Genomic DNA, 12,780 nt, shown 5'->3' on the forward strand with positions numbered 1-12,780 from the left:
GTTCCAAATTTTATAGCTTTTGGTCATGCTCGTGACATTTCATTTTGTCCTTGTTATCGTTTTTGTTGATGGTTTTTGTCTTTGTGGGTCCTGGCATAGTTTGTTAGGAGTACTGGATCAATGGATGAGAGATTGCCACTTGTCAGATTACATAGGCAATTACAAAGATAACTTATCTTGTAAGCTGTTATTGTTGTTAAGATTTACACTTGTATAAAAAAACTAAGTCTGTAAGAAAGAAGTTAGTTAGTGTGAAAGAAATATTCCTTTTTTATCAAACATTCTTCAACTAATTTTTAATTAAAAATTATGATTTTTATTGTATTTAATTAACCAACTAGTTCAGAAAATAATATCACAAATATTCTAAAATCACCACATACATCCTATCTTATCTTATCATAATTCGTTCAAAAATTATTCAAATAATTTGTTGTTTTAAATTCTAAAAACACATAAGCATCCTATTAACATACAATTATGAAATATAACATGCATATATATTAAATATAACGTACCAAACAGATATATTAAATATAATGTACCAATCATTTGGTACGTTATATAAATTTAATCTGGGTACGTATTAGTATTTTGGTACATTATAAAATATTGCTTTTGGTACATTATGCAATTCTTTATTTAGTACGTACCAAGTTATTAGTATGTTGTATTATCCTTATTTTGGTACGTACAAAACTTATGGTACGTTATGTATAAGTTGTGTAACAAAAAAAAAAAAAGATAACTTTTCACATTAAAACATTGCACTAAAAAATATTTTATCAACTCTTAATAATTAATTATTGGAATAAGGACTCATTTTAAATAAAAATAAAAATGTGAAAACTCTTAGTTCACGTTTCTACTATAAGTAGTTGTTAAAAAATTCAAATTTATTTTTAGTTGCCTGAAATTAGGCAGTCTAGTCTATATCTCAATTTTAATTATAAATGTCTCTTGTTTTTTTATAATCTATATAAAATGTTGAGTTGGAAATTGGAAAAACTATATTTCATCCAATTAATCTTGAACCCATATAATTGAATCCTTAAATTGAGGAAGTGATGAGATTCCATAAAAATAACAATAAATTAATAAATATTATTGAGTACATTTTTTTATACATAAAAATGGATTTAAAAGAATTTATAAAATACTTAAATTAAGAATTACCTGGAATATAAAGTTTAATTAAAAGTAAAAGCACTTTAATCAAAAGTTGAAAAGTAACAAATGTTTAACTTAGAAAAATATAAAATGAGGCATCTAATTCTAATTTATCCAATAACAAAGTTGTAACATTCACCTAATAAATATGGGAGAGGAAAATAGACATAAAAAGAAATTAAAAACTGTGCCATAATAAATATAGCTCTAACAATGGAAAATTTGCAATATAGCAAAAAAAAAGTTTATTTGGAAGATACAAACAAAATTTGGTTTTCTATAAATTCCTTCTCGCTTAAAAAAAAAAAAAAAAAAAAAAAAAAAAAAAACAGAGTCTATATGAACATAATTTTTAACCAATCTAAGTTCAAATAATTGAGACCCTCCCGTATAATTATCAGCGGCAATAATTAATTGAATTAATTAAGAGTTTGTGCAGGCCTCTACGTTGGCCGTTTTGGATGGGGAAATTAATTGAATTAAATAGAAGAAACACACTATTTCGTCATTTTTTTGACAAATTTATCAATTCAAAAGTTGACTCTGTGTGAAACCTCTTGCTACCCTTTTCTTCAACATATTATGTTGACATTGTTTCGACACTTGAAATTAAAACATCGAATTTTCCTAACAGCTCAATACACTTGTTTTTTAATGACAGTTTGAGTAACACACTGTTTCGTCATTTTTTTGACAAATTTATTAATTCAAAAGTTGACTTTGCGTGAAACCTCTTGCTATCCTTTTCGTCAACATATTATGTCGACATTGTTTCGACACTTGAAATTAAAACATCGAATTTTCCTAACGGCTCAATACACTTGTTTTTTAATGACAGTTTGAGTCGGTCTCAAAAACCAAGTTGCCTTCGTAAACAAAACGTCCTCCTCATTTTTTCTTCATTCTCTTACGATCACTCCTTTTCGTTGGAGAAAGATTCTCCTCTCATCTGTTTTGTGCTTTTAAATTTTCGACCACCTTTATAAAGTAGCGTTTCGAACCTGAATTTCTAGTCTACTTTTTCTTTCGAACCTGAATTTCTAGTCTACTTTTTCTTAGCGTTTCGTAGTAGGTAATTTTTTCTACGATGAGCAAACTTCAACAGCATAGTTGTTTTGCATTCTTTTGCCTCCTCTTCATACTCCCCACCTTAGTTTTCGGAGAGTGCACCTGTGAAAAAGAAGAAGGGGATGGGGACCGGAACAAAACCGAAGCTCTAAAGTACAAAATTGGGGCGATTGCATCCATCCTAGTCGCTGGTGCACTCGGTGTTGGTATCCCAATTCTCGGGAAGACCATTCCGGCTTTACACCCCGATAGGAACATATTCTTCATCATCAAGGCCTTTGCAGCCGGGGTCATATTGGCTACTGGGTTCATCCACGTGCTCCCGGATGCTTTTGAGAGCTTGACGGACCCGGCTCTTAAGGAGAACCCATGGGGGAAATTTCCCTTCACTGGGTTTGTGGCCATGATGGCTGCTATTGGGACTTTGATGGTGGATTCTTTTGCCACTTCTTATTACAACAGGTCTCACTTCAAGAACAATATTGATGCAGACGAAGAGAAGGCCCAAGAGCATGAGGGTCACGTGCATGTTCATACTCATGCAACTCATGGCCATGCTCATGGCGCAATTGACACTTCACCCTCAACAGAACTTCTCAGGCACAGAGTGATTTCACAGGTGATTTTCTTTTTGAATATATTTTTTTTTTTTGTGATTAGTTAGTGGTGAATTTTTTTTTAATTAGTTATTTAATTTTGATTTTTGTGGTAGGTTTTGGAGTTGGGGATTGTTGTGCATTCTGTGATTATAGGAATTTCGTTAGGTGCTTCTGAAAGTCCTAAAACAATAAAGCCTCTTGTAGCTGCATTGTCTTTCCATCAATTTTTTGAAGGCATGGGACTCGGTGGATGCATAACTCAGGTAATTTTTTTGCCTACAACTATTGATGTCAAAATGTTCGTACCCAAGTTGGTTAGAGCAAAAATAACACTGGATGTTGATCAGATATTATTTTTTTAATGTTCTATGTAGGCAAAATTCAAGAATCGAGCTGTTGCAATCATGTCATTGTTCTTCTCTCTTACAACTCCAGTTGGGATTGGCATCGGAATTGGAATATCAAATGTTTATGACGAAAGCAGCCCAACTGCACTCATCATGGAAGGCGTTTTTAATGCGGCATCAGCTGGTATCTTAATCTACATGTCCCTTGTTGATCTGCTAGCAGCTGATTTCATGAACCCAAAAATGCAGAGCAATGGAAGGCTTCAAGCTGGAGCTAACATATCTCTTCTTCTCGGAGCTGGTTGCATGTCTTTGCTGGCCAAATGGGCTTAAACTAGTTGGTCAATCAAGGATGTTGTCCATAATTTTTTGTTTGCTTTTCCCTATGTTTTCTTGCTTCTTCTTTCCTGAAGTTTTTTGTTCTCAATCTCCAAATTTGCATCGAATTATTAATTCAAACAGTGGTTATTTCGTGTAAGAGAATTTCTTTGCAACTCAATGCAAGAATGGTTATTTGCTATACAGTCAACTTTTAATTTGAACCGTTAATCTAGTGGATCCCTCTACTATGGATATCTGCATCAATGTCAACACCCACCAGTTCTTTTCCAATTTCTACTTTGAAATTATGATAGGTGGAAAATGCAAAGCAAGTTTCTTTTACTATGGAAAAAATTGGTCCCCGTATTTTCCAAAGTAAAGGAAAAGTCAGCAGAAATCTTCAAGGAGCGATTGAAAATCTACGAAGGAAATTCCAACTAGTAAAAAACAGAAAAATAAATGAAATATTATACATACTCGAAGAGGAAATGACATGCAGGATTGACCTTGAGATGGTCATTTTTGGCTGAACTCCTATTTCCACTTTCAAAACTCCAAACATACGATAGTAAGTGCTGACTCATAAAACTCCTTTGCTTTTGAGAATCTCAGTTTTTTAAGGGGGTCTAAAAGGTGCTTTTATTGGGACATGTGTTTGTTTTGTTGAAGGGTTTCTGAGAAGTGCTTTTGGATTGTCAGCTCTTGGGCTCCTAGCCTGCTTAGGGTCTCCAAGCAGCAAAACATAAGACGAAATAGCAGGGGGTGCATAGTTTAGTAGTGCTATATAAACAGATTTTAGATGAACCCAATGCGAGTTTTTCTATCTTTGCTTGCTGTCTCGTCATGATCGATGAGAATGGATAGGAGGCTCGTGAAATTGATGTGAGGGGAAGGAATGTCTATATGTTTTGGGAGCAAACTCCAGTCTATATAACTTTGATGGATCAAAGTTAGATCTGATCAATAAAACGCCCCAATAATGAAGTGTAAGAGTAACCACCATCCAACAGGACTCACAGTGTCACCCAATGCATTTGGAGACACTCTAGTTACCGCATACTCCAAGGAATGTTACCCAATAGCATAAGCTCTGTTATAATGGACAATTATTTTAAATAGATGCAATGAAAAAAAACCAAAAAGCAAGAGTTGCATAATCATCAATGATTCACTCATATGATCGTGATATCACATTTGCTGTAGTGATGGCTTCACAACCTTAGATTTCTCACCATATAACTCAATACTAACATCCATTGCCAAGTGTGCATGGATGTCTTCTTCACTCATATGATCGTGATATCACATTTGCTGTAGTGATGACTTCACAACCTTAGATTTCTCACCCTATAACTCAATACTAACATCCATTGCCAAGTGTGCATGGATGTCTTCTACTGTAGGGGTTCCAATGAGAAATAGATACCATTCATCCTTCGCGTCTTGGTTGGATGAAATGGTTGAACTAATCTCGAGTTCCAGCTTCGATATGGTCCTCATGATCTATTGGGTACTGTGGGGAGCGAGAAATACGAAGTTATGGCAAGGAAAGTGTGACCACCCTGATGTTTGTGTCTTGAAAGCAATTCAATGGTGGCTCGAGTTCAACAAAAGTGGCACTTTAGTCCCATGCCGCCAAAAAGGCCAGATCACGGATTGTTGGCTCACTCCACCTGTCGGGCACCTCAAGATAAATACTAACGGCTCCTGGAGTGATGACAAAAAGAGGTCAGGATTTGGGGCTGTTATCAGAGACGACCAGGGCGTCTTCGTAGCTGCGAAATGTGGGATGCTGGAAGACGTTCTCTCTCCTATTCAAGCAGAGGCTATGGCCATCAGAGAGAGTATAATTTGGGAAGTGCAGAAGGGTATTCAAAAATTAGTTCTTGAGACCGATTCACTTCAGATTGTGGAGGCACTACGGGATTCTTCCCTCAATTTGTCATCAGCTGGCCAAATTGTGGAAGACATCAAGATGTTGCTCCTTTCAATCACTGAAGTTGTTGTGACCCATACTCGCCGCAAAGCAAACTCTATAGCCCACCGACTTGCACGGATTGGACTAACTTTGAGCCAACGTTGTGAATGGGATACCTCCCCACCGAGTGTTATTATTGATTTACTTGTAGAAAAATGTAGTCTTTGAGAACTATTATGTAACACTTGGTTATTACCATATGGATGAAATGAAGCAAACTATCGTATCTCTTTGGGAAAAAAAAAAAAAAAAAAAAAATCCATTGCCAAGCTCAAGGGGATTACTGTACTGGTTGGCTGGACTGAGTGAGCAACGTGGACAAGGTGAATTGGAATTGAGAGGACATGTTTACTATTCATAAATATTTGGGTAAGCATGAGTGAAATAACCATAGATATATAGATAAGCGAGAATTAGAGTCGTGAATTCTTATTAAATTGTTTGATAGATTGTCATGAGTCCAAAGAAGATAGGGAAATATCCGAAAATGGGACAAATTCTTAATTGAGGGATAAAAATAAGACAAATCGGCCATGCACAAAACTGATTACTAAGATACCCACATATAAATGGGTGGGTTATTTCCTCCCATTTTCTGATTTCTCTCTCTACTCTTTCTCTCCCTTCCTCCCTCTCTTCTCTCACTTTCTCCTTCATGCACTCTCTCTCCCCTTCTCATCGTGCACACATAATGCACTGTCATCCCGACCAACACCGTCCAAATCGAAGTCACCACCAATTTCATCTCATCTTCATGAGTCCTAAACACCTAACCTTGTCACGAATCTTATCCCCGATCGTTGGGATCGAAACTCAAGCATGCTACTAGTTTTTTGGCCATTTTTCGGCAACACGGCAAACAACCAAGGCTTGAGACCACCACTACTAGACTCGCATCGAGGGTGGGAAAAAAGCCCAGTCATTAAATGATGGTGTTTTGTTGGATGAATTTTTCAGGATTTACTCATTGTATGTACACGACATGCACATGATATGCTCACAAATCTGAGCCAACCCAAAAATCCAGAGCTCACAACTCTCCTTTTGAAATTAGAAAAATGACGTCATCACCTATGACGCCACCACCATATACAATATATGCCCATATACATTATATGCACACCACATGCACATGATATGCACAGAACTAGAGATCGAGCAACGAGCTGTTTTCGCATTAATAAGAAACTTTAACGGCGACTTATTAGGATAGTGAATACAATTAAAACATAATTGTTACGTATATAAGGTTACAATAGCAGTTTGAAAAGTCTTGTTACATACATCAATCATCGCTTAACCTTGCATGTGGAAAATATGATACTCGTTTCGTTATTTCATGGACACGCATGATCCTTAACATCCTCTAAGCTTTTTCTTAATTCTTTTTGGTCGCGGCCAACTAGGTTGTGGTCATACTCGCTAAATTCCGGGGTACAACATACATGCATCATAACTAGTGAACATTCTTGCTTCTTATATTAAGATGTAGCCATGCACACAATATGCACTCCACAAGCACATTACGGAAAAAATTTCACAAAATTTTGGGTTGAGCTCAAATCTATGAGCATAACATGTGTAGGTCATGTGCATGTCGTGTACATACAGTGTAGAAGCGAGCTTAATACGAAGAGAGCGAACAAGTACACGAAACAATTTCGTCCATATCCTTCTCTCTTCCTTCTTTCCACTCTGATTTCTCTCTTTTCACTCAAATTTATCTCTTCTCCCAAAGGCAACTGACCTCTAATACATTTTTTTTTCCATTTAATTGCAGCAAAAGACAAACCCTATTTTAGTGCTTGTAAATTTGGATCGAGAGAGGGAGTGATAATGATTTTACCACCTGCAAAAGTAGGGATAAATACTCTTAAAAATACTTGCAAGAGAACAAAGTTGTTGTAGTATAGTAGCTCAAGTAAGGTCATTTTCCGTAAGGATTGAATGAATAATATGTATTTAAACTAATTCTTGGCTAATTATTTGAAAACAAATATTGGAAAAGGTTGATTTTGAATTTAAAAATAATAAAAACGAATTTAATTAAAATGATTAAAGAGATTAGCAAAGTAAAGAAAACAAAAGAAAGCGTTTTGAAAACCAAATTGTAAAAGTCTAGGGTTCCGCCGTCCCAATCCTATGTAGATTTACCAATTACTTATGAATTACCCATGCAACTTTGAAGGTTAGGTTTTCCTAATGCATATTCTACTATTGGTATTCAAGTTAGAACGTATATCAAACATGCAATCCGTCTGTGGTATTCAGATCAAATATAAACATGCATGACTCATTACCCTTTGTAAAAACCCATTGAAAAACCATGCAACCCCTAAGATGTGGTATTCATCCTAGGTGAAATTACAACTATCAATCACAAGAAGCAATACTCAATTCCCTGGTGGTATTCCCATCGAATTTCATCCGATTACTTATCTAAATATCCCAATGGTAGCTAAGCATTAAGATATAAAGACAGTTCAAGCATAATGATTAATAATTCAAGGTATGCATGCATAATATCATAAGGAATTAAATAAAAACTACATATTCATGCTAAAGGTCAAGGCATTGCCCTAACAAACGAAAATTAGCTACGATCAACCATAAAACAAAAGAATTTTATTGAAATAAAAAAAGGATAGAAAACACTTAGAAAATACAAAGCGTTAAAGCCTAGCTAAATTCTCCACATACATTCCCCTCTCTTCTAATGGCTAAAAAGTCTTATTTATACTACCAGAAAATAAAACCCTACCTTGAAAAGGTCTTAGAATAAAATTAGGAAACATAATTAAATGATAAAATAGAAAATAAAAGGTCTCCTATTTGAACTAGAATTTGGAGTTCTCAGTAAATTAGTCTTTTGATCGACCAAATCAACTCCGATTTGGTCCCAAAAGTACAAATCCTCAAAAGGAATCTTCCTCAAAATATTTCATCTTGACCTTCAAAATACCCAAAACGTCCAGAAAGGGCAATCTGAGAAAGCTGTGGGCTGGGTCTTTATTTCATTGCCACGGTCAAATGGCTTGGTAGAAAAATCTGGAATTTTGATACAATCATCTTGAAAGGCACACGCACATTCTCCAATTAGAATCACTCCAAAACTCATCTGTTTGATTATTTTTTGCTTCAGAGGAATTAGAATGTCCTATATTGGAAATATATAACAAAGTATCAAAATAAAGTATCAAAATTCATACATAATAACCAATAAATTATTAATAAGATTAAGGTAAAATATATAGTATAACATTGACTCATTAGGGAGCAGAGAAAGAGAGAAGACAAAAGAAATAAAAACACAGATCTGGCCAATTACGGTGGCTCAGGCACGGGTCGGCTGAGGAGAGCAAATGCCTGGGTCTGGAACGAAACTACCTCTGCTGGCTTCTTGATTTGGATTTAGAGTGGAGAAGTATTTTATTAAAATCCAAATTTAGTTGAAAATCATCTTTATATATAATACTACGTAAATTACATTTTAGTGCATTATATTTGAATAACACTGGGATCTATTTGTATTAGTGAGTTTTCAAATGTACTAATTTCATGTATAAATTGTAGAATATTCTTGACTATTTAAAGATGAGGAGGAATTATTTTGTAAATGTTTCATGGATGATTTACAAAACTTTATGGTAATGATCGAACTGTTAATGATGTAAACCATTATGTAAAGATTACCTTTACAAAAAAATTAAATTAAAACAAAGATTGTGAAGTCAATCAACGATTCAAGTGCAACAAGTAGATAAACAGTTCGGAATACTTTTATCGGTTTCGACTATATATTTTTATACAGTTCAATGACATAACAATCTCATACTTTTATTTTTATTTTTTTATAGATGTGAACTTTAGTCTTTACACAATAAAATATAATATAATTGATTATGATCATAAACACAAAATTCAAATAGTTCAGTATTATTCTAAGTCATATATATCATGTGCATGACCGGTGGTTGGCGGTGGGGTTTTAATTCTTGAAATTTTTTAGATAGAGGTGATGATGTCATGCCTTTGCTGTCATTTGCTAATTTTTTTGGTCTGGTAGTACATGCAGTTGTCTGCAGTTGAGGTCAAGGATTTGGAAACCAATAGAAATTAAGAGAAAAAGAAAAGTCGCACAATTTATTACTAGTTGTAAGTAAAAGACACTGATATAGGCCACAGACAAAATCACAGATGAGCGTAGTGTTTTGGTACTGTATACCAGCTGATGAAAGAGACTGTATATCAGTGAACCTTATTTCCTCGTAGTTCCTTGAATACCACACAACCACGCAAGACTTATCTGTATATGTATGAAGTATCTGTGCATCATAGGTTTGATTCAGTTGTATTTGGTGATTGAGTGCTATACCGATGGATTACAAGTTTACAACAAGCACCATGTACAACTGAAGAATGTAAATTTATCTGCTCAAATAAATTGATTGAGACACTTTTTACGCGTCACGGTGATAATTTCAGTGTTAGTACGTGTCTATTAAGTAGTTGGCGATGCTCACAGTTTGTAATGAAGAGGTGATCATCTCGAGCTTCCACTTTTAGTGAACAACTCCATGCGAAAATGATGTCAAAGTAAATTTTAGGCATGCATGCTGTCTGACTTTGTTTTGGCAGTATTAGCCGCACATACCAGCTGAATTGATCAATACGGGACCATTTTTCTGAAAATCTCGACATCCCGGTTACTTGTTCACAAATACGTAAGCAAGTCAGATTTTCAAAGAACAGAAAATTCACCACAAAATCTTCAGATTTGATACGTTGAACTATGTTAATGGAAAATTTACAATATAAACGTTGCAAATTACACCATGCAAAATAAACGAGTAAAATATAAAACTCGCCCACTAAATTAAATTTGATTAATAAAACGCCCTAATGAAGAGTAAGAAGAACCACCATCCACCAAGGCTTTCTTGCTCTTTTCACTCATCTCCTTCACTCTTTTCCGTACATCACCATCGAGCTCCATCACTTGACTTATCCCTCTTTCTATATCTTCTGCACTCACCACCATGTCGCTGTCCTTCCTATAATCCATCTTAATCTCCACAGCCAATCCCAATTCTTTCACCAGTTGAAAGGCATTATGGTTTTGCTCTGCATACATTGGCCACGTGGCAATCGGCACACCATTCCATAAACTTTCCAACGTGGAATTCCACCCGCAATGTGATACAAACCCACCGGTCGCCGGATGGGCCAGAATGGCCGCTTGCGGGGCCCAACCTATCACCTTCCCAATCGGAGCTGTCCGATTAAGAAACCCTTCCGGCAAAATTGCGTTTAGATCCGCATAGTCGCTTGGCATAGCCATCTTGCCTTTAGGTGGGGGCCGGCGTAGGGACCACAAAAACCGCTGCCCGCTATGCTCCAGCGCACAAGCTATCTCTTTCACCTGGGCCTCACCGAAACTTCCCATGCTCCCAAAACATAGGAACACCACCGAGACGGGGGGCTGATCATCAAGCCATCTGAAGATATCCGAGCCCTTATTTTCATCACTACTTTTGAGGTTCAATAAGGGCCCCACTGGATAGACGGGTGGGATTTTATCATCAAAATGAAGATAATGAAGAGCATGCAACTCCAGGTCCAAGAATGTATTTACCAAAATACCCTTGATTCGTCTATACCTGCTGGTAGAGTTGAGGATTGATCCGGTGAATTCTTTGTCCGCAAACGTACCGGGCAAGACTGCGGTAGGGTAAGGGTTGATGAAACTCGGGACGGCCAACTCAGCGCTCGAGCGCGTAAACTCAGTTATATCTATGCCGCCCTCGTCGCGAAGCAATTGAAAATGGAACAAAAGTGCGAGCAGCGAAGCGTTGGAGGGGAAGAACACGTAGGAGGGAACCATAAATTCGTCAGCCACGTCAACTAGGGTTGCGCATAAAAAGTCGAGCAAGAACCCGGCAAGCCGAGGCTTCGACACCGACTCAGACTGATCTGACTCAGAGAGTAAGTTGACAACGGCGTCTCTGATGTGAGTTTTGTGATTTTCGACGAGGATTCTGGTCAAGGACCCGTGTTTGGGGATGGCTTCTTGTTTGTCCAGTTGGGCTTCGGGGAGGTTGACGAAGTTGATGTGGTGAGAGATTGAAGAGTCAGTGTTGGTGAATGGTTGGTCGCAGGGAAGCTTCATGACGAGGACTGTGATAAACAGTTGGTCGTCCCGAGCAACGAGTTGCTTTGCAATCTCGATCGTTGATACGATGTGGCCGATAACCGGGGAGGGAACGAAAACTAGTTGTGCTGGTCTCTTCATCTTTTCGGAAATGGCAATGAAAAGCTCAGCTGTTTCATTTAGAAAAAATGTTTCATATTATAGTAGAGTGATGTGATGTCATGCCTTCGCTCACAGTTTCTGAATTAGTGGACAAGTCAAGATCTTAATTAGTTTTAATATTGGAAAGATGGAAATCAAGCCAGAGGATAAAACAAAAGGTTATCAGATTTGATTTTTGGTGGCACTACTAGTCGTAGCCCAGTGCAACTGTTTTGCCATTATACAAGTCGGTCAAAGAGTAGGAATTGAAAACATATATGGACTAGCGCAACCAATTAAGCTGCACTTTTTTATTTGGTACTTACTACGATGTTTCATGTTGTCTTCAGTAGAAAGTTGAAGAATTGAAAATCGACATGATGCACACTAAGTCAAGACTTCAGTTACTAAGCACGCCAATTTTGTTCTAGTCTAATCGATACAGAATCCGACATGTATCATTCATTTGAAGATATTCGATAATATTTGAACGTTAAGAGGGGAAGAGGAGTAGAATTTCACGAGTCCAAACTTCTTTACCCAAAACTATACGTAGCCTCTCTGTGCTCTATCTATCTGAGTGACAAGTGTTTTTTTGACTGAAATTCATCCAACACCGTTTAAAAAAAAAAAAAAATTTGAAATAGGTCAAATTATATAAATTACCTTTTGAAATATAGGTCCAATTTTTAGTGACTTTTGATTTCTGAAATAGGTCCAAGTTTTAGTTACTTTGGACCTATTTCAAAAAACCTCTTTAAAAAAAAAAAAAAAAACTAAATAGTAAAGAAAAGGAAACACAAGTCCCCGTGATCCCCACCCACCCCGACCCTACCTTGCCAGCAGACTCCCTCTACTCCTCACCTGTCCTTGCCGGCGAGCATGTCTGATAAGTTTCCCAAGCCTTTATGATGACATTGATGACGTTTCTTACACAGAACCCAGAACTATTTCCGCCCCAATTGCAAAAACGCACAACCCAAAATTAGAAAAATTGACATAGTA

At 36.5% G+C, this 12,780-nt stretch overlaps 2 protein-coding genes across 2 annotated transcripts; one reads left to right on the forward strand and one right to left on the reverse strand.

Annotated features, from left to right (window-relative positions):
• The first annotated feature begins 2,050 nt into the window (after positions 1-2,050).
• Positions 2,051-4,266, forward strand: LOC137740922 (zinc transporter 8-like). Its single transcript, XM_068480727.1, has 3 exons — positions 2,051-2,857; positions 2,951-3,100; positions 3,212-4,266. The coding sequence occupies exons 1-3, from the start codon at positions 2,258-2,260 to the stop codon at positions 3,515-3,517; spliced, it is 1,056 nt and encodes a 351-aa protein (XP_068336828.1). The 5' UTR covers positions 2,051-2,257; the 3' UTR covers positions 3,518-4,266.
• A 5,973-nt stretch (positions 4,267-10,239) lies between these two features.
• Positions 10,240-11,872, reverse strand: LOC137740346 (UDP-glycosyltransferase 71A16-like). The gene has a single exon (XM_068480206.1). The coding sequence runs from the start codon at positions 11,773-11,775 to the stop codon at positions 10,360-10,362; it is 1,416 nt and encodes a 471-aa protein (XP_068336307.1). The 5' UTR covers positions 11,776-11,872; the 3' UTR covers positions 10,240-10,359.
• Between the last annotated feature and the right edge of the window lie 908 nt (positions 11,873-12,780).

The sequence above is a fragment of the Pyrus communis genome, chromosome 7 (assembly GCF_963583255.1).
Source record: "Pyrus communis chromosome 7, drPyrComm1.1, whole genome shotgun sequence".
NCBI classification, from domain to species: Eukaryota; Viridiplantae; Streptophyta; class Magnoliopsida; order Rosales; family Rosaceae; genus Pyrus; species Pyrus communis.